This window comes from Haliotis cracherodii, unplaced genomic scaffold, assembly GCF_022045235.1.
Source record: "Haliotis cracherodii isolate W230 unplaced genomic scaffold, xgHalCrac1.p SCAF_2, whole genome shotgun sequence".
Classification (NCBI taxonomy): Eukaryota; Metazoa; Mollusca; class Gastropoda; order Lepetellida; family Haliotidae; genus Haliotis; species Haliotis cracherodii.
Genome location: NW_027266275.1, coordinates 66,508,188 through 66,534,537, shown reverse-complemented (window position 1 = coordinate 66,534,537; position 26,350 = coordinate 66,508,188). Strand labels below are relative to the sequence as shown.

Genomic DNA, 26,350 nt, shown 5'->3' with positions numbered 1-26,350 from the left:
TAAAACTTTTGTCATCCTGGTTCTAAAAGTATAAATTATTTTAGACAACAGTTTGAATTATGATCATACACTAATCTCATCAAACTTCTTGCCCCTTCTCCAAGCGAATCTGCCATCGACTTCCGGTTCTACAGTGATCTCGCGAGAGATTGTGATATGTACAGGATGATAACAGTACTATAAGTGGACTTTCCTGCGGTTAAAAAATCTAATATTCACAATTTTACATGGATTTCATATGCTACATGCTTATCAGATCGGTGAATTCATATTTGGCTAAACAACGTAACCTCACTGACAACAATGCCTGGAGATAATGAATCGCATTAGTTACTGGTGTGAATAGACGTGAATAGCGCATGAATAGAATATTGACCCTGTTTTAATGGACATACGAGGAAATGGATGCCATAAGTATTTGAACATAATTAGGAACACGAGGCATATTTGTGCAACCGATGATGATCTGGTTGACAATCAGTGCCCATAGAATACCTGGGACAGATTGATATTAATGTCGAAGCAGTTTCAAGATAGTATAATTGATAATTAGTGGTATTATGCTATATATCGGAAGGTAATCAGTCGTTGTAGCCAACATAAAAGTAGAAATGAAATCGACGTAATTACAAAATATAATAACAGAATTCTGATAACGTATCACATTACAAACGCAAATTTCTTCCAGATGCATTGTGGAATTGAGTTCGGAGTAGTCAAGAATATACACATACCTGAAACTGACCCCGATACTGTTTTAAACAGGAATAATTTAGGATATACAGTGTCTGAAGACACAGTAGCACTTAATGCATTGTAAGAAATATACAACAAATATGCGAATTGCTCAAAGCGTTCACATAACTAACAACAATCCTCGTTGCATTGAACATAACAATAGCTCCGAACAATCTCACGACTAAAATCCATTATTGTTTCGCAACGACAAACAGCAATATTATCAACGGTACTTTCATTGAACAATATTTTGATTTTCAATAATACTTTGTTTTAATATCATTGAGATTTAAAGCAATTCAAATATGGATTCATTTCATATTTTGGAAAGGAAAAGGAAATGCCCAATGTATAAACGTGTATACTGATTTCTTATGATAATAGTTATGTAACATTACACAGTAATGTCAATATATAGAATACAATGTCGATATCTACACACACTCTCATTCATACAAGGCAATATCACACGCGTGTCAGTGTATATATCTATGTGCAGTTGTCAATATCATCTTGCCTTTACATATGTCCGGACTGGTGGCAGCCGTTCACGTTTATTGCAGTTGCCCACGCCCTGAATAAGGTTGAAATTTTGATTAGGCCCGTATTTAACAATATAAAGACGAGGTCAGGGAAACGACGCCTTACTACCCACGTAACTAAGACCAGGGAGGATGGAGGTAGTCTCATGTCTGTCCCCAACCGCATTCACACCTCAGATCTGAGTTCTTAGTCCGATGGCTCAGCGTTCCTTATACCGCGAGTTATTTCATCCCAGCGTATGGATCCTATCTATACCATCATGGCTATTGCCCAAGTAACTTAACTCCATCCGGGACATGCAACAGGCTGATAGTAACAAGTGACGCCTGCGCAATGGCAGCTGGTGACATCATCCCATTCCGTTCTGGAGGAAGCATGACAAGGAGGGTTTGTGTGCAACTCATTCAAATCCTATCACATGAACGTGTCCCCACAAACAAATACACAATCTTGGAAGGTGGGTAGAGCTGCAGCATGGGCGTACAGACTCGTGTACAAAAATAAGTACTTTCTGTTACTGGCAATTGAAAAATCTTTTAGGCTTGAAAATAATACATGACGAGGTTTATAAAAATAAGACTTCTCGTCTGATATCTGGCAAGAAAAACATGGCAGAAATGTGCTTGCAGACATTGTGTGACCAACGACAGCAAGATGACATCACAATGAATATACGAAACTCTACACAGAGAACATTTACGACATACTGCAATATCTCTGTAATAGTCTGTTACAGTTTTGCTGAACTTGCAAAACATAGTTTCCTTAGTTTCCAAAATTGCCTTAAGTAGGTTTATAACAGCGCTTGAAATTACCACGTGCTATGAAGCCACGTTAATCAAGCCAGAACCGTTCCCCGTACAGTCGTCCAGATTAACAAATGTCCGGATAATTGAATCATTTGAATAGTGTATCTATGTAGACGTACCAACAGTAATTGCCAGGAATTGTCCGGAGTAACAAGTTTTCCGGACTAACGAGGTCTTAATGTGCATGGACACCAGTGACCATTTGTGACAATACTAAGGGTTGAAATAAATTTTACCAAAGAAATTAATGTTAAAGTCCAGATGCCCAGATGCCCGAATGTCCAGCCCAAAGGCCGGCCCTTCCGGAACCTCCTTGAGCCATGCTTACATCGTTAGGAATACCATCGACACTATACTTGTTTTTAAAGAGATCTGGTCAAAAGGCATCTGCTTCTTGAACGTCTGTTTCTGTGCAACGATGACATCCCATCGCCGGTGTTGGTTCTTCTTCTATCCCAGGGTCGGGTCAGCGGTCAGTCAGCGCCATGAGGTAGTACAGTGGGACCAAGAAGAAAGGCAAGAATCTTGTAACACACATATAATAAATTATTTCAATCTCATTTTTATCAAAACGTGACTTTGAGCACCGATATCATGTAGGCCACCTAAAGTTCTGACCAACCATTTGGTAAAACTTCAAGTTGAAAGGTTTATAGAAGTCCCGTAGTCTTTGTAACACGTGGGGGTCAACAGAAGGGTGCTGGCGACCTTTTGTTTTCCCCAAGCAATGAGGCTTGCCACTCCCACCTGGTTTCTTCAGACACGGAAATCCACGAGTCTGATTCAGGTAAAAGTGTTTGTCCGTTATAACCCGTTCTAGACCAAGAAAATCCTGAACTTTGGCCATTTCGCCCGCCGGGTCCACTATAAGTCTCTCCCCGCTCACAAAGTGGAACTGACGGAGTGGGAAATGTTTGAGCCACCGGTCAAGGTGTTTGGGGTATACTCCAATTCTCACTGCACCCCAAGACGAGTTCACAAGGCCGGTTCTGTTGTCCAGAAGGGCCATTTGTTCAAAGGGTTTCATTCCTGGTCTTTTACTGGCTGCCTGGGTGTAGTCCGAGATGGCTCTGACCACAGGATCCCTGACCACAACGATCAGCTTCACGTTCCTCGACATGTTGAAGACCTTCTTTGGGACATCGCGAGTGACGAAGTAGCTTGGGGTCTTCTCGACGGTGAGCTGGCCAGGTGTCGTCAACGGCATCTGCTCTCTACAAAAACGAATAACATACGTCAGCTATCTTAATTACAGAATTCACATCACAATAGCTATCATTGAATGAAGCAATTAATCTTTTGATTGAATAATCAGATACGATATTTACAATTGACTTCCCTCATAAGTAGATTCGTAGGTTTGTTCGTGTGTCGGTTTTGTGTATTCATACAAATTGAATTAATATATTGTACATCCCGAAATTTAGTTAACCTTTGTACTGCCATTGGTAACATATGGTAATTCAGATGTTAATTCAATGGCACAACGCTCTTACCTAGCGTTGAAGGTATGCAAATACAAATATGTCATGCATGTCGGTTAAATTGTGTCCGTGAATATTTTACTTGTTCTTGTGGTACATGCTGTTGGTGTTGTTGGTGTAAAATGGTCCTTGCAATATAAATATTATTGATCGAAATGACCTGTATCTGAACACAAACAAAGCTAGTTACAACGCCGAGAATGAACGTGTTGTGACAGGCTGGCCCGGCCCGGGGTTGATATTAGCTCAATTACTTCACGGATCAGTGATTTGTCCATCTGGTATCCACAGCCCTATTAAACAGCCGGACATGCCATTTACTCCATCCTACTGTAGACATTAATATCCGTTTATTATAGACACTGTTTAGATTAATATTCAGATTTACAATATACTCTTCTTCCGATGAGCAACCGCATATTAATGTACCCATGATAATTCTGATAATTGTTATAATATTCATAACCACGATTGATATTTGGAACTCGCACAGTGGCCATTTAGCAAAATGAATGAAATGGTCCAGTGAAGAGAGCATTTTAGACAAATATATTGTCGGTAATGAGGACGGCATGAAAAACAGCTCGCAGTCGGACACCAGACTAGTAAACATCGAGTAAACAGCACCTTTTATCAGTATCTACCACTGACCGTCATATTAGTTCTGTTTGACTGATAGCGCGGGGTATGGATATACATCAAATCAATTTACGATCACTTTGTCGCCTGAACCAGAAACCCCCTCCCTCAAGTGCAATGGCTGATCCTCGAAACACATGCCAACTCGACAAGTGACATACGAACAGTGAAGTAGAAAAGATCAGAATCGATCAAAACAATGGAAGCCTTGATCTCCAACACAAATATATCCCGCCCCCCACTTACGCTGGTAAAACCGGGCGGTTGAAGTCAATTTCCAGACATCTTGACGTCGGTTATACGTGGAAGAGTTGCTTGGGAACTTGATAATTTTGACACTACTGGCTCCCAAATACAATACAAAGCCATCAAGTTGATCCAGATGAAACGCGTGTCATATTGTATTGTATCATTTCCACGTCCATGTACACATTGTATTTGACAAAATATCAAGTGGAAATGAAAATAATGAGATTGAAATGCATCGACAAATTGTTGGAATGAAGCTTTTACAGAACTCCAACCCGTCAGAACAATCCAATACAAATAATTGCACAACTCTGGTTCAAACGCTCCATTGTCTTTGTTACAATGATGCCAAGTTCAAGAGCAACGCGGTATCTGTAATGACTATTATTTTTAATCCAAACTAAATAGAGTTCTAATTGCTTCCATTCTTTAAGGGAAGACTATAAAACATTCCCCTTTATCAATCTCTTTGTGCATACTTTCAATGCTTAACGTTTTCAAGTTTTCAATTTCATCCGTGACTGGTCCAGAGAGATTGAGTGTTGCTTTGTGCTGTGAAGCTTCTGAGCGTCCACGAAGATGTTGTCGGTGTCGCTCGAGATCCAACCCTCTTTCGTTATCCCATCCCCAGTTCAAGTCACACGGGAGACACGGGACTAAATTCTTCATGAGTTTGAACATACATATTTGATGAGAGAGTATTAAACTGGTCTCTCGGCTCACAGTCAGGACAACGCTTCAATCAATACCTCCAGTACTGCCCCGTTCTACCACGCCGGAACATTAGCAGGTTACAACTGCCGTTCTTAAACATACGTTACGCGTAATAGACGTAATGATGTTGGTTTAGGATCACGTCGTTACGTAATACACGCGACGCGTAGCGTGCACGTTGGAAAACTGGGAATACAGAAACAGACTTGAAATTCAATAACGTAACGATCACCGGCAATGTTACTCGAAGTGTATTTTGAGACAAAAAACCGACGAGAAGACATAACAATCAAGAAAAAAAACTAAGTTATGTAAATTTTGACAGATGTGAAAATTTGATATTCGACAAATCAAATGTGCGTAACAAGTTGAAGGAAACTTTCCGAGGTTACACGCTGATGTCAAAACAGATAAAGAATGTTGTGTATTTCTTGTAGATTCCGGCGATCACATTTTTCAGAAAGAAACCTCTTCCTACTTCAAACTGGCGCTGTTTCAGAACCCCGAATGTAAAGAACAACCAATATGTTTTACCTAAACAATTCAAAGACACAGTGAGGCAGAGGGCTCTTCAACTGCGTGTTTTCTAGTTCACTTCAACTTCTGAATTGCGGAAGTTCTCGATGGTGTTACAAGGCTTGCACCACGCTTCTTCAAAGACAGCTGGAGCCGACATTGTGATTTTTTCATTACGTTTTGTTCCAAAGTAGCGTGTTTCTCTCATTGCTAGGGCTTCAAGTCTTTGAAGGTGTTTTACCCTGCCTTCACGGGAAACCTGAGAGCAACAATGAGCTCAATAGATTTCATGAAGAGCTCCAGCTAAATCGCGGCCTTTTTCTCATAATAACCGCAGAATCGTAGGTTTATATTCCCTCCCATTCGGAACGCACTCCTGTCGACAGGAAGCATCTCGGGTTTATACAAAACACATCCACTAATCAGTACACAGATGTAGGAACAATACATATTGCCTTTACGAAGCGATTCCAGATGCTTCCGCATCATCGTGTCTCTATCGAAACTCTTCGGACAGCACATTGTGGAAGTACGCCTCGGATGAATCCAGACGCATTGCCGGAACACTGTGGGACTTAATGATGCTGTAACTCTGGGTAAAAAGAGAACCCCATTGTCTGATATCCTGCTCTGTCGTATAATTTACTTTTCGATTACGTAGCAGCTTGTTGATATAGGGATATGTCTCAGATCAAGAAAAGGCTTAGTTTTAGAAAGCCTAGAGTAGGATTTCAGTCGGATCCAGGGCGTTTTTACATGATTGGGTTACATGATGAATTCGTAACTTTCATACTGCCTTATGGGATACAAAGAATGGGCTTCAGAAATAGAAATGCACACATGTAAGAAATTAAACCCGTGTCTTCCGAGTAGGGAACGGACGCTCTAACCAGTACCCTAAATACCACCCATCCTATGCCCAATCCGATATCGTGAGCGACGTCCGAATTCAACGACAGGTGCCCTGTTCCTCACTCGAATGCATACGAACTTTCACGGGAAATCCCGAGGTCGCCCGACTGTTCCTGAATGCCATGGCTTGGTAAAACTGAAGACCAACATCCATCAACTTTGACAAAACCAACCCTGGTTTCTGTGAAAGTCATCAATATTGTTACATACGATTGTTATAAGTCACCGCGAACATCAGAATCTCATTAAGGCTTGCTTCAGCGCAAGGGACAATATGGTTTAGCTTGGGTTTCATTACCCCCTTAGAACGTTACTGTCCCGAACGTGAAATATTGCCCGGAATAATGCCAGGGTGCTGTGGGAATGTGAAGACAGTTCGTTGTTTTAGCTGCCAATCAATACAGGCTGTGAAACCATCCATTTCATTCACGTCATCTTGTGATCATATAAATTACCCTCTCTGTAATAGGTTGTGGGTGATCCCTGATTGCTCCCGAACAGATATAATTAACAAGGAGGAACATGTGTAGGTTTTGACACTGTAATTGTATAACGCTGTCTCAAATAGGTGTCGGTCGATGACGGATATGTGGTGAAAGGATGCTTTTCTTTCAAACACGCCTGTCTGGCTTCATAAAAGTTAATTACCTAAATCGTACTCCGATAATGCACCTATATAATGTCTCGACCATCACCGTGTAGACTGCATGCAGTGCTGATAAATATGTAATGCAGATATAGTGTCGGGGGATAATCGCAGTTTGGTAAATCTAGCATGATTCCATCGACTCAGTTTACTGACAAAGTGTCAGATTGCACCTAAACTCTACCAATTATGGACCGTCATAAACGCTGCTATTACAGTCAAAACTCATTAATTCAACGGCCTTGGGATCTTCAAAAATACGTCGAGTTATCTGCTTGTCGAGCTAAGCGTGGTGTCGATATAAGGCCACTGTTATGTTGGGACGATAAATATATGTTCTTATGTAGCTAGTTAATGGATTCTCTGTATTTCACGCCACTCTCCCTCGACTGATGATAAAGCAAAAGCAATGTATGCCGAGAAGTGTGTCGAAACAAGACCAGGGTCCGTGAGAGAGAGAGAGAGAGAGAGAGAGAGAGAGAGAGAGAGAGAGAGAGAGAGAGAGAGAGAGAGAGAGAGAGAGAGAGAGAGAGATTCCACTTTATGGGGCTTGATTTCATAATTATTTACGTTTTCAAAAGTTGTAATATATGAAATTGGATATCCGTGTAGACTTATACGCAGGAGTATGAGACGAGGTTACAGATGCGCGCCAGAAGCAAGAGTGTTAACGTGTTGCCTTTCTATTCCTCTCACAAAACAGGAAACAACACTCGAGTAGCGCTTAACGTTATGTTGGTATCCGAGCCCCTGCAACCACACCAACCTAACCAGCAGCTGTTGTTTACAAAACAGCAACAACAAAGCGGTTGTTTAGACACAAAAACAACTCCATCTACACAACATCTCCCTACACCTTCTTATAGCTTAACGGGAAAACAACCAGTCGAGTTTCAAAGGATTGTATACTTTTCTTCTCTTAATGACCTTCTTCACAGAGTGTTCCCCGAAGTCAAGCAACCACATCAAGAGGCTTTCATAGAGTTTGACAGAGTCGCCCTGGGTAGCAGCTCACACCATTATTGAATCATTCAGCTGGTAATGTTTCTCGTAACATTAAACCAACGCCCTGGAAGTAAACATGGCCACTCCGTTCTTGAACACAGCCAGAAGAATTGGTTGGAGACCGCAAGGTTCCATATAGACTCCCTCAAAGAGGTTCATAACAAGGTGGGGGTGTTGACTTTGGCATCAAAGGTCTAAGAACAACTCTGGACTTATTGGTTGGCACCGCGGTGGTAATGAACGTGAGACAGCCACTCTGGTATCACGAGTTCACGAAGCGTGTAACGAACGCTAGACCAGTCAGAAATACTTACACCCAGGGCGATGTGGTGTAGCCATGTACTAATTACAAGTCTAGGAATAAGTATGATTAGTGTGCTTGTTACTAAAGAAAGCTTTTCGTTGAAGACATGCAATCTCATTTTGTAGGTTTCATGAGGTTATGGATAATCTAGGTTCTCTGTTAATATTAAATTTGTGAAATCGTAAGAGACAATGATAGAGAGAGAAATAACGTTATACAAGGTGAGATAGCCTTGCTCAAAGTCTGTACTGAATGATCAGTCCATGGATGTATAGTGTATACAGTAAACTATGTTTATAACGAACACGATTATAACGAACTGACCGATATTACGAAATTAATTTTTAGTTCCGGCCATTTGTTGCATATATACTGCAAATATGCTTATAGCGAACTACGGTTATTACGAACTAAACTTAGTGGTCCCTTTGAGTTCGTCATAACCGTAGTTTACTGCAAGTAATTCCACCCGTATAATAGGCAAGTCTAGATAAGAATATAGTCCTCTAAAGAGACCAATCGTTTACGGGGACAACTTGTGTTTATATCATCTAGGAATTGTGATTTAAACTAATAATCATTGCATTAGAGACTTGTGCAAGCCAAACAGAGAGATAGGCACATTGAGAAAGAGAAAGGAAGTGAGACAGATAGACAAAGACAGACAGACAAATAAGGAGACAAAGATAGAAGCATTTAAACATGAACCAGACCCCTGCATTACTGCATGTCAACATTCTATTTCATTACTCTCATCAAGAGATCAATTACTACCCCAAAGATCAAACGGTACTTGAAGCCTAACCAAGCATACAGACGGCACGAGCTCAATGCAGCGCCACACTTCAAGCTCGTAACAGTGTGTCATTGCGGGTCCTATATGTGTGTACCTGGCCACTCCGCCAGCACAAGAACCACTATACATACAGTGTTCGTGCTGGAGAGGCTGTTTTGGGGAGGCTAAGGGGCTATCATGGTGTCAAGAGCCTCCTTGGGTCCCTTGTAACACTAATTTGGCGTTCTTTGTCATTTTACTTGAGGGGACTATTAATTACGAAATGATCCGGAGACGCCCGAGGTGTTGTGTTAGGAGATCAGGTCGATGCAGGTAGGAGAGAAATAGGTTGACAAATGGCGGGCTTTGCACTTTCTTTGAAAGTTTTTGTCAGTCTTTGGGCCCAACTACAGTGCTTTCTGTCTAGCCGACGAAGCAAACAATCTACTCTTGTTTTCATGCTTCATTACGGCTTTTCAACCAATCCTGACACTAAAAGCCTGTCATTTCAGAATTCAGAAATTCTGAAGCGCCCATCCGGAAAAGATAACCCGACACCAGACCGGAGTTAACACATTTCGCCCCAGGGTAGTGCGACGACTGCGTTCAAAAGAGATAGGGTGGGGAGATGACAAATGGGGAGATGCTGGTGGTGTTGGGTGGGGGAGGGGTGACAGCGTTCAAACTATGTGTGGGTACGGAGGAGCGGGACAGGTACATAACGCACTAAAAGACTCGGTGGGGTGGATGAGGGGGTTTCGTAGCTACGACTCAATATTTAAATTTCTACATGATCTTGTCTGTCAAATCTTACCACGCCGTATTTAGATAAACACATTTTCCGATTGAAAGAAAATCTGCCACCGAGGCATTGTTGGCCATAGAGAACCTTCACAAAGAAGAGGTCGGCCATTAATGAAGATGAGTCGTTGGGTGCACAGAAACAGACACACAGATGTACATGGCCTAGTTTCATAGTTGAAAACTTGATAGTTTTTATCACATTGTAAGTAAGATGATAAAGACGAGAAAGAAACATTTTTAACAGCTTCCTAGGAATATACCGTACCAAGCTCTCCCTTTAAATAGTGAATTCACGTTCAACGCAGTTCCAACACTGCGGATTCCTAGTTAGACGTGGCCCCAGCAACCTATGCTGCTCGTAAGGGGCGATCTAGTCCTGCACCATGACCGTGGAATATATTTATTTTATGAAAAAGAAAATCGAGAAATGCATACAAAAGCAAATCTAGCCAGCTCAAGCTAGCTCTATTCCACATTCTGAAATCAGCATAGGGATTTTTTTTATTTTTAGAGTCAAGAAGGATATTGTGTAATATAAGATTTCAAAGACTAAATGTTAGTCTAGGGGCGATCCAATTGATCAGGTGGTCAGGCTCAGTGACTTGGTTCAAAGTTGTCACCGTACCCTGACGGCGTGGATCGTTGCTTACAATTTCAATCACCGGATTGTCTAGTTCAGACTCGATAATTTGAAGCCGACGTCATATAACTGGAATATTGTTAGCGCAACGTTATTTTGCTTCAGTTTGTGGATAAAAAAATGAACTATAGAAATATCATATCCTTATAGGGCATGTTAAGGTGAAGGTCGGTAATGGCGGCTCCTACAGATAATCTACACTGCTCGAAATTAACACTGTCCAAGACAACAAAAGGACAAGGGTATTGACAGCAGCGAGACAAGCAAGGTGATGATGACCCTGATCCTCATCAGTGTTATGTCCGGTCGGACGCTTGACAGCGATGATAGATCACACCAGCGACTTGCTATTGACTGACGGAACGCGCAGAGACCTGAACCTGTTCCCCTCCTCATAAGGTCCACGTCAAGGCCAGCGTTGACCGATGATGGATCGTGTATTGCTTTCACCCCTGGACATACCACTTCCGCTACAAAGAAAAGCCTTTTACTCCGGGCGTTTTGAAAATAATCCAGTTATTTCCTGATAAAATCTTTTTGGCAATTTCTCTCAATCATACGCCCCGAAGATACAAATTAACTTTAACATTCCTTCAGGGAAAGTTTTATTATCTCCCTTGGACTGACTTTCTCGTCTCTAAGACAAAAAATGTTTTGAGTTCAAACCAAGCTGATCATGTGTTCCCTTTGTTTCGCTATTCATTGGACTTTAACGTAATAGAACCCGTAGACTTCGCACTCAGATGGCGCCCGAGTCGACTTCAGTGTCATAAATGTGTCATATCAAAGAGAACAAATACTGTACGATATCGTGATTACATCACATCACTATACAAAATCGTAGCTGAATGTATTGGCAATGGCTACACACACAACCTACTTCCAGGGAAAATCGACAAAGATTATTTTTATACCATTTTGAATCAAACACAAATTTATCTCAAAACGAATATTTACACAAACATGCTTTTTCACAGTAAAAACAAAATAATCAATATTTGAAACCCTTGTAAATATGTTTTAAAGAATATACTGCACACGGAAAGAAATGGTTTCGTCTCTCAACCTTTTTCATCATGAAAATCTGTAATGAAGATAATATGGCGAGTCCATCGTTCACAAATATCTCTGTGAAAAAATACATAAGGATAATAATACGGAGACCAGTGTATGACCGGATTGAAAAAATCCCTGCGTGATGCAAGTATAACCGTTAATGGACTGATGTCGAAATCAATAGCTGTGCACGTTGTATGTTACACCGAAATATGAGACGTGTGAAATCTTGGATTACGAGGTCAGTTCCAGATTTAGAATATTTCTGATTTACTGAACTCAGAACACTGGCCATAAAACCGTCACTATCACTGAGGGTATTGAATGACAAGTGATTTCCATTTATTTCAAATGTTAGGATTTCAGAGATATTGACAATAAATATCAAATTATGGGGATTCCGAAGTGTTTGATGTCATCGCGCACAAACCATTGTAGAATATCAAAATGTGTTTCCAGCAAGTTGTCTGGTGTTATTCAAGAAGGTAAAAGACGTTATCGTGTCAGGCGGAATGTGATCTCGAGAGAGGGTAGGGATATAGAAAATGGTACGAGGGTTGGAGAGTAGAGAATGGGTGAGAGAGTATGTGTACCAACTTGTGTTTAACACATTAAATTTAAAACCATGAAATATTGACCAGTATAGCATCTGCTTAAACCGTTTGGTAACAATTTGGTCTTCTAACATTCCATGAAACAAATTATTATTTTCCCTTCAGGCCCGTAGCTAGCCGGGGGTGGTGGGGGGGGGGGGGGGGGGGGGGGGGGAGGTTATTTTTATAGAAAACAGTTTTATTTGAATCAAGTTGGGGACAAGTGATACTTGTACAAATATTTGCCCCTCCCCCCCTGTCAAAAAAGTAAACTACGGCCTTGCCTTTACTGTAATGCTATAACCGATGAAGCAAGTCTAGATTTTCCACCGGTTCAGGTTTCCATCTCACTGAGGCTCCTTTTCAATATAAATGGATTTTTTGGGGGGTATCTTTCGAAATGACATATTTTCAGAGACTAAGCATTATTCTAAGATTTGGCGAGCAGTCCTGGATCATCACATATCACAATGTACGACCAATATTTATGTCAACTGATTCTCATTATTTAAAAAAGTGGCTTGCAAATTATTAATATCATCACAAGACTGAAAAAGAAATTAACAGAATTACTGACAACAGGTTTGTGGAGCGAGTCTTCTCCAAAGGTCCACCATATTGTCGCCCTGGTGCCCAAATGGGAAGACGCCGCCAGATGTGTGCTCGGGCCTTTCCCCCTAACAATCACCCCCTTCCCAAGACATGCGACATCTCACGCCAAAGAGATGATCCCAATTACTCCCAAATTCCACATATTTAATGGAGCAAGCGATTCACAAATGAGCATCTGCAAGACTGGCTGTGTAAAGCCAATAGCCCGCATGTGTTCCATACAGCTCCTTACGACTCGTGCCGAGTGTTTGCTCCCTACCCACAACAGCCACACTGCAAACACTTCAATTTGTAAGACGGGGGAAGGGACCAGAAAACACAGTGCAGCGACGCTAAGCGATTATTACCCCATGTTTGTCAGTTCTCAATGCGGACAAGTAGGGAAAACATTCCTCCATCACAACGTTTTTTCATCTAGCCACAACTGGCAAATCGTCAATGTTTGGTATACTGAGAGAGTAAATATAGCCCGTGTGTTAAACATGCTATTATTTGGTTGGCACAAATGCAATCATAATGAGGTTTGTGCTTCACTCTGTTCGTATTGCTTAATGTGCGAAAGGCTGTGTGTGTAGCTATTGTAAGCGAGATGGACTTATGAATGCGCGCACCCCGAATGGACATGGGAGATAAGAAGTGTCACTTAATTTTGACATTTATGACATGTAAAACGTCCCCAGCATATGTGACTGTGTCAACAGTGGTATACCTAGCCAAATATACCCACACCACGTGACGCTGGACCCTCTGCAGCACGCCGATTTGTCATACAGTAAATACGGTTAAAACGAACACGCTTATAACCAACTGACGGTTAAAACGAACTTACTTTTTGGTCCCGACTATTTGCTGTAGTTATGCTGTTTATATGTTTATAACGAACTACGGTTATAACGAACTAAAATTAGTAGTCCCTTTGAGTTCGTTATACCCGTAGTTTACGGTATTTGTGTTTAGTTAATTCTACAAGAGTTTATAATGGCGCAGTCCCAACTGGGACTCCGGGTAGAATCGATCCCCTGAACTTAATGACTAACGGTAACGGGTGCTCAGATTCGCTGACTTGGTTGATCATAGGCGGATCCAGAGGGGTGGGGGCCGGGGGGCCGGACTCCCCCCACCCCCTTTTGAAAACCTTATGTATTATGTTGTAGGCAGCAATATTATCTGAGAGAACATTTTGATATTTTGGACCCCTCCCTCCCTTTTAAAAATACTAGATCTGCCCTTGTTGTTACATGGCATGTCAAACACTGGATTGTCTGGTTCAGACGCGAATATTTACAGACTGCCGTCATATCGCTGGAATATTTCTGAACTGGTGTTAAACAAACACAAACCTATTTGCTCAAAGTGGAAACTACTCATGAATTGATGGTGTGTCGCCGTATCACGCCCTCATCAAACAACCCCACAGATAACAAACTGCAGGGCACAAGAAAGTATACACTTGAAAATAAAAATAAAATTGACACACAAATCATACAATTTCCTACGATGCACATAGACGCCGAAACACTGCACACCGTAGGTCCAAAACACAGCTATGATACCCGTTACAAATACATCAAAAAAACATTTCTTGTTTGTTTCATTTTTAGCTATCATCAAACAAATGTATACTTTCTTTTGTCCCGCATTGTATTAAGCTGGTTACTTTGGAAGACAGTTGAGAACCAGTTCAGTTTCTTGACTACTCGTATCATTCCGGAAGTAGTTTCTGGCACGGTACGGAAAGGGGCGAGTTGTGACGAATGGCATTGGCTTGGTTGAATCTTGCACAGCACCGACCACCACGGTGTTCGGAATTCGTTCATGCGAAAACACGACCTTGTTCTCGAAGCAGGTTATCGAGATAAAGATCGAGACACACGAACTTGATCGTCAGGGCAACAAGTACATATTTATGCTATTACAAAAATATATTAATGAACAAAGGCTTATATCCACTGTCTTTGTAATGACGCGAGGTGAATAGCAGAACACTCTATGTCACCAGCATAACGTCAATAATGAAACGATTAACCTGCCTGTTTTACAACGCAAATCAAATTAAGGACTAAAATAAAACTGCTGACATGTACATTGCAATTATAGCATTGAAAAAACAACTGCATGCTATTAACCTTTTTCCTTCGAATAATGTAATTTCCTAGTGCGAAAAGCCTTAATGACATAACACTCCCAAGAATTACATGCTAACGTGAATCCTGTAAAGGCTAATAGGTCCCCTAGGAAGGGAATGGCTGTACTGACAGCAAGCTATAGAAACAGTGTTTATTTTGCATGAAAATTCTATGCCCTGTTTCAATAGGGAGTGATTATTTTACGGGAGAAAATTCCGCTCGCAATGACGACAGAAAATACATACACAGCCAAGCGTCAATGCTTTGCTCAGAAATCATGTAATCATAGTGGACAGGTAATCACTTTATAACAAAGCCCAATCTCCGTCCACAAACAGATTCGATAAATGATCAAATTATCGGCACTATGGAAGAGAACAACTCCAACAAGCTTGCTCTAAAGGATTGGATGCAAGTCATTAACTTGATCAGGTTCTCAAAAGGCCTCGACCAACACAAGTTACGGCAGGGAATCAATGGAACGTTTATACATCCGATAAATGGAACTTTTTATTCAGGGAAATAACAAACAGGAAAAATCAATCCAGTTAACTGATTTATCCGTAAATTACCTTGACAGTTCATCCATTTAATAGCCCTGACTGAAATCAGTGGGCCAATTTTCTGAACGAGCACCGTTGGTTGTCTGCTGTGCGTCGTCTGCGCTCGTCTGGTGTCGACACATCCATATTGTTCCGACCAGAATATGTTTTATCAATTACCACATTCCGTGTAACCGAGAGGACACGTAACATAGTCGGCTGAGATTTAAATCTAAACCTAAATGGAATGCTAGACTGTTTTGCTACATGTAACGCCGTATTGGGTATCGATAGAGAAGCTTTTCAACGACTATAGCAACAGTGTCGAGGGGGAGACAGCGTGTTGCAGCAGCCGAGGGGACGGGCACTGATTACACAGATGTGTCTAAAGAGTCTGGGAGCCGGTTCCTTTTCCATGGAACAGAATCTGCACACGCACGCACGTATGCACACACACACACACGCACACGCACACGCGCGCGCGCACACACACACACGCACGCACGCACGCACGCACGCACGCACGCACGCACACGCACACCCAGCCGACATGCAATGAAACCACAACTTACTCATTTCTACAGGATTGGACACGGCAACTAGAGCGCTAGTCCCGAGACTAGTGAAAATATGAAATAAAAGCGACAAGACCTTTCCAAAGCCACATGTCAACCGTAACAAGTTTTGAAAGGAATATAAATCTAGTAACACAATTCACTGATTTGAAATGATCAATAGACTAGTCGAAGATAGCTCACCGCACTACTCAAATGTAATATTTGATTATTCAAGCCGTTCTTACCAAAATAATCTGTTTTGAGTATCGCTAGGGAAAAAAATCAGGGAATCGTATACAACTTGTATTTCAAAACAATTCCTACAGCTTGCTGCACAAACAAATTCAGTTTTTACTGCATCAAAAATGATGTAAAAAGCAATTTTCTACTGGATGACCTCTGAGCTTTATCAGTTTAAGAAGCTACCCCGACATGCCATCAGCACTATCAATACATCAGCATCTGTCGTCAGTGCTGAGTATGCCAAAGATAAACTTCCCAGGTGACCAAGATGAGCTCAATCCGCACACAAGCCCCTGGTTCTCCGTGCACCACTTTCACGTAAGCTGGTGACGCGCGCTACGTAATCCTTCTTGATTGCATTGCGTTTGATTATCAAGTTCCTTCTCAGGGAACACTCGAGTTATCTCCCATCCCTTTCAGTTATCCCCTCCAAGTCTATCTTCTAGTAGCCCGCTGGCTTTGACATTCGTTACAGCGTTGCCGTCATCACTTTGATGTCGTCAAAGTTGCAAAGCTCTCGACACCACTTTCAACGCGAGAGATAACCCCAACCCATGCTGGTAGACTTGCTCAACGGCTCTTCAGCGCCAGTGGGAAGCTGCTAACACGGGTTTGTTGTGATATGACGACGCCGTATGGGTTAACGTATCATACTCATAATACTCGTACCAGACTCAAAATAATAAAGCATATCACTGGCTGCCGTGATGAATTAAGAGAGAGTGAGTGAGTTAGTTTTACGCGATTATTAGAAACATTCCAGGAATGTCACGACAGGGGACATCAGAAATGGGCTTCACATATTGTACCAATGTGGGGAATCGAACCCGGGACTTCGCGCGACAAAAAAACGCTTGAACACTAAGCTACCCTACCGCTACTAATGAGGCTGTGTCACGTACGCTTTTTATGAAATTTTCGCATTCTTATACCGTTCACAAGAAGATAAACAGTCCAAAAAATGGTAGCGACGACGTTATGGAGACTTTGACACATCGTATAGCGATGACACCTGATGTCACGGTGAGCCTAGTATGCTGCCCTCTTCTGAGCCACGGCTGTATGGAGACTGGATCAAGTCTAGCCTGGATCCCAAGGAGCTTTATCAATGACCAGTAAATTATGTTGGTTATTGACACACGCGCTCGATGACAGGCCACGAGGAGCCGACGCAAACACGACTCTTGACGATCTCCGTAGTCATGTAACATCCATAGTTCAGAATCTCTCAAATACCTCAAGGATACGCAAATCGTTTTGACAACATCGTTAGAAAACTTGATCCTAATATTCACTAGTCCTGACGTAATATGCTCCAGGGTCACAAGGTTTAATGTCAATCTCATCTTTGTATGACATTTGCTCTTTGCAATCCCGCGACATGGCGTTGGTACACTTTCAACCCAAGGACAAACCGTCATGTTATCAAACGTGATAAAAATCAAGAAAACGCTAATAATCGAGAAAGGATCAGAAGATGCGTTCAGTTCCTGGAATTGGCAATAAATATACCATTGTATGTCAGTCTAACGAGGTTTACTGCAAAAGGAATTAATGGAGATTGACAATGATTTTCATAAGCCAAGTGATTATATTGATTATGATAATATAGCAAACTCGGAAACCCTTAACAACGTTGATGCGAAACATCTACAACAGTAGGCTCAGTAACCTTTAACATATCAGATAAAAGCCAGTCAGAGAGATAGTGTAGTGTGCTGCAGTCGCTGAGAGACGCCGTTGTGCGTTGAAGCCGCCGAGAGACAATTTCAGCCAGTTGCAGATGTCGCTCAAGCTCCTCACACCACCTGACTCACGTCAAATGGAGTCGAGTGCGGAGCTGCTATGTGTGGACAGGCGCGAATTCCTCATTCGGCGCCCGAAGCGTGCGATACCGTCGCCGATCAGATACCTATGTCAATAACCGAGTGTAATGTAGAATTAAACATTTCAACAAAATAACACGTGCATGAAGAGATTTTCGTTTGATAGCACTATGGGCACATAGAGCAGTGTTTCAAAATAAACGTGAGTTTCTCTACACGCGCGCAAACAATACCTCTCGCTAGAAAATAGCCTTCAACACACCTGTCCGCGATAAAAAAATGTTTTCCCTGGAAAACTTATCCATCTAATACTTGACGGAGGCATCTCCCGCCACGGTGGTGGTGTTACCCCGACACTGCCCGAGATGAGGGGGAGATAACCCCGTTCATGACCCACGTGTGTTGAGTTGTATTTATCTTGCTGTGGCGTTGGGTGGGGGTGGGGCGCGGAATGCTACATCGAACGTGGGGTCGGGCCAAGAGAGGGTATTAGCCTTCTGTTTGTTATGAAAAGAGGTTACCGAATTGAGTAAACTACGAGGTCGGGTTCAAAATGAATACATCCTTTTTTTGCAGTGGGATTTGATACCTCTGATCACAGGTGCTCAAATTAGTTTGTTAACCGAAACATTTATTCTGCAAATCGAGATCAACAGATCCACAACTCAGTCAACAATAGCGACCCACAGAAGCTAATAGTCTCGGCTCTGTAATCTACATGTCATCGTGATGTTCACGGTGGGTCAAATTGCTTGGAACTAAACTGTCGCAGGCTTGCCACCTCACAATCATCACGTCATATACAAGGTCGATGTAAGGAGCTTGGCCCAGTATCACGCTGAACAGATTCCTGATTACCTAGTAACCTTAGAGTCGAGATGCTGTCCACTTGTCATTATCATGTCCTTCTGTCAATCAAATGTCCACCGGTCATCAAAAACATCCCGGGAACACGTGTATTTCATCTCCGCGCGCCTACCCCTCCCAGCTCCGCTGCGGGGTCATTGATGAGACTCTCGAGGTGCGTTGACGTTTGCCATTACTCGACAATAGAGCCACTGTGCTGGGAAATTGTAGACAAGACTTAATAGGCATCGCTGGGATAATGACTAATCTTAGCACAGTCTTCATATTACAGATATCTGGATGCTGGTACACTGTGACAAGATGGCTTCATATCCGGAGACATCGCTCCTGACAACCGATAGTTAACTCTAACCTGATACTTCACGTCTTGCCTTCATTTAAGCTTTACACGTCAACAAATGACACATAAATATCGGGAATGGCTATTCTAATTTAAAATTTATTACTAACCGTTTCCTTTCAAATCCGTTCAACTTCCTGACATGTGTTACCGTTGACAAAAAAGTAATTTGAACATAGAAACTGGATTATTCATGAATAGGGTCCAAGAATGAGGCAGGTTGCGTGATATCACGCCGATCATAGTGTCGTGTCATCAAGTAACCCTTCCCTGAGACCTTTACAAGGATCATTCATTTTGTGAGACCCGTGAAGATCTGGGGTAGGATAGGTCTTCAGCAACCCATGCTTGCCGTAAAAGGCGACTATTCTTGTAGTAGGATGCGACTAACGGGATCGGGTGGTCAGGCTCGCTGACTTGGTTGATGCATGTCATCGTATCCCAATTGCGTGGATCGATGCTCATGATGTCAATCACAGGATTGTCTGGTCCAGACTCGATTATTTACAGACCGCGGTCATATAGCTGGAATATTGCTGAGTGCGGCGTTAAACAACAACAAAAATCATTCATTTGGTGATTTAAGAAATTCGGTTCAAGTCAAACTGCAACCTGACATGAACTTGCCCCGGTCAGAACGACCTGTAGCAGATGTTGATCTATTCATCGCCATCTCCTAGCTTAGACTCTCCAATTCCTGGCTAAAAGATTAGCAATTGATTCATAGAGGCAAATAAAAACATTCCATTGACGTATCTGTAACGTGTCCAATGTGGCCGAGCTTTTTGTGTTCTTGGAATTTCGAAATATACAACCCCGAGCAAAAGAAACATACACCAATGTTTGATGGTGGCTAAAATGAAATGGTTATTCGGTGGTGATGTTTTTGATACGGGTATCATAGTTGTGTTTTGGACCTTAAGAGTAATAACGTTTTGATAACGTTTGTAATTAATTCTGGTTAATTGGTTTGGTTTGGTTAATTCTTATTTTCACGTGTATATACTTTTTGTTTGTGCCCAGTGGGTTATTTTTAAGGGTGTTTACACTGCGCTCATGCAGACTTCAGGCCTCGAAACTAGGACTGTACACGTGACCATGCATTTATCATTGACTGTATGTTCACGAAACTGCATACACTGCAGTATGAACGTTATGCGTGCGCATTCCCTGTACAGATAGTGGTATTGGACTTTGACAAACATATTTTCTTTAAAAAACTTAGTGATTGAGTATGGTTTTACGCCGCTATTAGCAATATTCCAGCAATATCACGGCGGGGGACACAAGAAATGGGCTTCACACATTGTACCCATGTCGGAAATCGAACCCGGGTCCTCGGCGTGACGAGCCAACGCTTTAATCACTAGGCTGCCCCACCTTCTTTTAAACAACGATCCTTGATAGACAATAGACGATCACCTCATATTTAGTTTAGGGTTGTCGTATTCGTAATGCATGTAAATTTTTTTTAAAACATTGATGATCCAAATTGTTTGTAATAAGCGTAATATATATCTCATTGACTTAATCACATCCTTGACATGTATATCCGTGATATATGTTAAATGATTATCGTATACCCGAATATACTATGAAAACGCAATGCCGATTACAAAAGATCTAAAAGAAATTAGTGTTTGTGTATCTTATTTTCTAACTATATTATATTTATATAATCAAGTCACTGATTTCATTACCGAATTTGGTTGATATTTGTGTCGTGATCCTTGTAGACACATCCTCTAACTTTTCCACAAACTGCCTTTAGAGAGTGTGTTAACCACATGTCGTCACGATTGCTTGCTTCTATACATAAACACTATAGCCATGAATACTGCACATGGATGAAAAACGTCAACGCTAGAGAATACCTACTTTCGATTATCCACTGAAACAGATTGCATTGGGCTTTAACGGAAAACGAGTGGTTAAAATTGGATACCTGAAAATCAAAGCATTTTCGGTACATGGTGATTGCACCTGCTTAAGCACTATGTACAGTTATAAGAATCTGTATGAATCAACAAAGATTCAGATCTTAATTCAGCAGGAATACAAACACAGTTCTATCTAGAAATGCCGCATCATCGTTCTTGCCACTGTCGACTACATCAATTTGTTTCTCTGAAACTGTTTTTAACACAACGGGTTTCGCTGGTGTTTTGTACCTATCTCTGAATATCAGTTAACGAGCTTTAACCTTTTTCACCCCCATCACGTGGATCTTGTTACTGCGCAGGAACGCTGCAGTTCCCTCCCTAAACCTCCTCCCTCATCTACTGCGCCCCCCCCCCCCCCCCCCCCCTAACTCCCACCCCCACTGAATCAACAACCATACACGTCTATATATGTGCAGTGACCGGAATTAAATCACTGGTGATGAACAGCTGAATAATTCAGAATTCCTTCGCCATACAAAGACAGGTGATAGTACAATCCACGTTGCCTGGCCTCAGTGTAAACATATTCAATAAAAACATGTATATTGTATATGTTTGATAGGTTCGTGTGCAGGGTATTAATACATGGTTTCCTTGGGTCGGTACTCGGTGTTTAGTCATGCTTGGGGGCCAATGTTGGTTATGATTAAATTTCATTTTTCTCGGAGTTCTCGCCGGAATTAGTTTGTACCGCGTGGCCTAAAACTGCGTTATAAAGAGACAAGAAAAGAAAGGTTATGGCGTCATAAACACACTGATATGATCGTTCTTGTTAAGCCCGTGGATACAGACCGCCTAACAAGGAATATTTTGTAAGCGTAGACATAATCAGAGCATAGACGGTGCAATTACAGCCTATGGATAGCTGATCACAATATAAAGAGGGTGTGTGTCTTCATAGCATATACTCTCCCTCACATGAGCAATTCTGCATCCTGAAACGTTACATGTATGGATAAACAGTATTATTACCCGTCTTGTCCAATACAATACACGCGAAATTCTTTTTTTTTCAAATGTATCAATGCACTTAATGCCATCGAACTGATGCGGCGAGGTAATTTGTAAATATGCTTAATTCTATTCGATAAGAAAAGAACAAAACATAGGTCGATCAATCTCAACATATTTAATAATTTTATCTGGAGAGTTATGGGCCGTGGTTGACGAGATAGAGCCATGCTACTCTGATATGGCCATTAGACAAGGCGTGCTGGTCGGACAACCGTAGCATATGTGCTGGTCAAATCATACTATTATCCTGTATCCAATATAACTATTGTCAAAGGACCGTATTTAATTTACCTCTAAATGACCGCTGTCCACTCGTCCAGTGATGGTTGAAGTTATCAGCTTGATCAACTAAGTGACCGCTAATGGCGGTATCACTTCCAATGACGGCCCCCATTTTCAGCCACGAACACACTCATTGTATTTAGAATTTCTGGTAGCTACGTTGCTATTTAAATGAGTACGTCGACAATGACATTAACATGGAAACAGAAAATACGGTATTACTTCTGGATTTGGATCGATCAAGGACCTTAAAATCAAACAAAAACTCCCTTAACCACAAGAGTCATGTAGTACATCACTTCAACAGCATGGACGTCATATTTCCATCTATGTATGTTTATCAAAATATAAATTCCTTAATCATCGTATCATCCAATCATTTTTTTATTGATATCTGAACTTTGCCAGGACATGAAAGCGTTGAAGCCTTAGGGTACACGATCGTATTGGAGTTTTCACAAACGCTGTGATGTTTCATCGTCGGGCGCAATCACAGTGCCTGTTACGCTCGGTGACTGGTTTTACCTGGCAAACGCGTTAAAACTGTACAGCTGATGAAAGCCCTATTGTGTAGTTAATTGTGTCGTTAGTAGACCATATTAATCAAGCTAGGTTACACTAGACAGGCAACCAGTCAATACTGACTCAACCGTCCATTCGGCTCATACACAGACATGACACATCACTTCAACTTCAGTCACATTGCTCTTTCGACATTTTTTTCCTTTTTCTCGCCCATTAAAGACATTAGTCTCTGCTGTGTCTCGTGTCGCAGGTGTTCCCGGCTATTATCTTACCTGTAATTTGTGCGTGTCAACACCATCACACAACCCACATCTATTTCCTAACAATTTCAACAGACGCCTATTGTTAACTCAATTACAAAAGAAGGTTTCTTAACCTCATCTATCCCACATTACGTTTAAAGAAGATGCGCGCGAGTGTCGTCTCGCGTGTAACATTATCCAAGTTTAAAGCAACTCAACGCAGTGCAAATTCACACCTGTTCTCTAAAAGGAATAAATGAACACAGGTAACATGCAGTCTCTTCAACCAGGTCGTTCCTTAACTCATAGTTCCTATTGTAATCTGTTACCGTCCTCTAACGCTCACTGCAATGCATAATACACGCGAACGATTTCATCAACAGGCCTTTTCAAATTTCTAAAAAATGTTGATCGCAAAAAAATCTATGTTCCAAAGATACAAAAACTAAGGTAATATAATACCTACTTACAATTAGTGCGTTACTCCATGGATAAATAATTTACATAACCTATTGTAACATCTCTCAAAAGACCAACGTGTTGTTTCTATGACAAGTGGCATATAGCTTCTATCGTCTTTGACTATTCAATTGCTATTATCGGCTTCAATTGAGTTAGAGATAAAATTAAAATTCTCCGAGAACCATTAGCTGATGAACTATTGAACGTACTTGAGATCGTTTTGCAATGGTCCAAATTGTCATGAAAACGACACGGTCGTTACTACGTCAAGAAAGACAGATCAAATATGATATTATATTCAAAGCTCGAGCTACTGGTGTGTGCCGTGGTGTTGGGCCACTGGGTATCACACACACCTGTACATGACAATCAGCCGTTCAAATTGCCTTTCCAGTTCCCAGAGGCAAATATCAACGAGGACACAAGGGATCTGCATGTACGTTGAACGAAGGTGTGAAAAGATATTCCGAAGGAGCAAGCCAGAAGACGTTCGAACACACGAATGTCTTAGTCGCTATTAAAATGGCTTTGCAAGTTTCAGTATTTAAACTCGTTTGACATTTCATAATATTTTATAGTTCATTTTATAGACAATGATATAACATTGTATGTATTTACCAGAACAAATACATGATCAATTGTCTGGTCCAGACTCGATTATTTACAGACCGCCGTCATATAGCTGGAATATTGCGGAGTGCGGCGTAAAACAACAAACCAAACCAAACATGATCAAAATCTACGTTGAGAGTCTGGATACGAAGGTTTAAAAAATTATTGCAAATATTTTTGTTCTTACAAATATGTAATATTGGTGATGAGAAACATGTGACGTCGTACACATCGCGGGAACTTGTAGGGTATAGTCACGAGATAAACCAGTTACAACTTTGAGAAGATGCAGAATAAACATGGTGTCATCGAAGACTCCCCGAGCTCTCATTCTAAACTATTCTCACAAGGTATGCAACTATCTGCGGCCTGTCATGACTATCCTGTTGTTAGCTATCGTGTTAGTCACGGAAGTTATTTGGTGAAGATTAAACTTCAAACTTTATCCAACGTGTACTTGACTCGACGTACCTGTCATAACCATCTGTCACACCCAACCACCTGAGTTATCAGCAACATGCAATCATGAAGATACGACACGGGCACACTCCTACTTTCAAAGAATCATTATCTCGATGAAGTATAATTTTAATATAAAAAGATATAGCCGAGTACACGTGGAAAAGACACTAGGTGCAAATGTATCAGTAGCCATATAGATACCTGGTTGTGTCTAAATATATGTTTGTGTTTGTTCCTATGCCAATGTCTGTATATATGAACTGCCTGTGTTGAATATGTCAAAGTATATGTATGTATATCAGATATGTCTTCCCTAAGGTTATATATCAAGTGTTTTTAAACATACACAACCCCAGCCAACTTGGCCTGAAGGCATAAATACATGGACGTAACACAGAACCCTACCCCACCCCTGCCCCGGAGATGACGATGTCCCCCTGTGGGTGGATCTGCTCGACTCACCTGTACCATGATAAGCCCTCGTGGTAGTTCCTGTCAAAGAAGTGGGGTTCGGGCCCAGTTGCCCGAACTCGGGGGTGAATCCTGAGGAACTCCAACAACGCCCTTGTACCGCCTTTCTTTACTCCAATAATAATCGCATCAGGGAGTTTCTTTGTAGCGTTTGATAGGGAGGGGTTAGTCCTGTAGCCCTCCTTGAAGCCAGAACTCAGGGGGTTAACTCCGGGGGGGACACCCCCAACCGTCCCGTCACCATCATCATCCACGTAAATGTTGCTGTCACTTAATTCGCCTGGGGGGTGATTGGTATTATCCAGTGGACCCCCGCCAAAATGTCCTGAGTCTGGCGACACACTAAAATCTTTATAATTTGCATCTTGAAGCATTCTATTATGACGAATGACTTTTTCTGGTGCTTGGACATTGGGCAGCGTATTCCTGACCGCTATGACGTAATCATTGCCGCTTACAGGCACGGCTCCTATCACTGCCAGATTGTACACACTTAACATCAATAAAACACACAGCATTATGCCTGCCAAAATCACTCGAGGCTTACATCGGAGACAATATTTTAGCATATCCAAAGGCACCAAGTGAATAGGCGACTGTCGTAGGGCTGAACATAACCCATGATCCCGTCCCGCCTGCGTCTTGCGTTGCTGTCATTCCATATCTCATTACAAGTGGGCACTCAGGGTGTCTACAAGTTGTATCACGGTGGCTTGTCACTGTTTGAACACTTGTAGTCCGTAATCTCACATTTTAACATAACTACAAACTCCCCACCTCTCGCAAGGCCAGTCCGT

At 41.7% G+C, this 26,350-nt stretch overlaps 1 protein-coding gene across 1 annotated transcript; it reads right to left on the bottom strand.

The window, feature by feature from the left end:
* Positions 1 to 1,563: 1,563 nt before the first annotated feature.
* On the bottom strand, positions 1,564 to 26,343 carry LOC139468387 (heparan sulfate glucosamine 3-O-sulfotransferase 6-like). The gene is made up of 2 exons (XM_071250330.1): positions 25,545 to 26,343; positions 1,564 to 3,304 (listed from the first exon to the last, which is right to left on the bottom strand). The coding sequence occupies exons 1-2, from the start codon at positions 26,120 to 26,122 to the stop codon at positions 2,683 to 2,685; spliced, it is 1,200 nt and encodes a 399-aa protein (XP_071106431.1). The 5' UTR covers positions 26,123 to 26,343; the 3' UTR covers positions 1,564 to 2,682.
* Between the last annotated feature and the right edge of the window lie 7 nt (positions 26,344 to 26,350).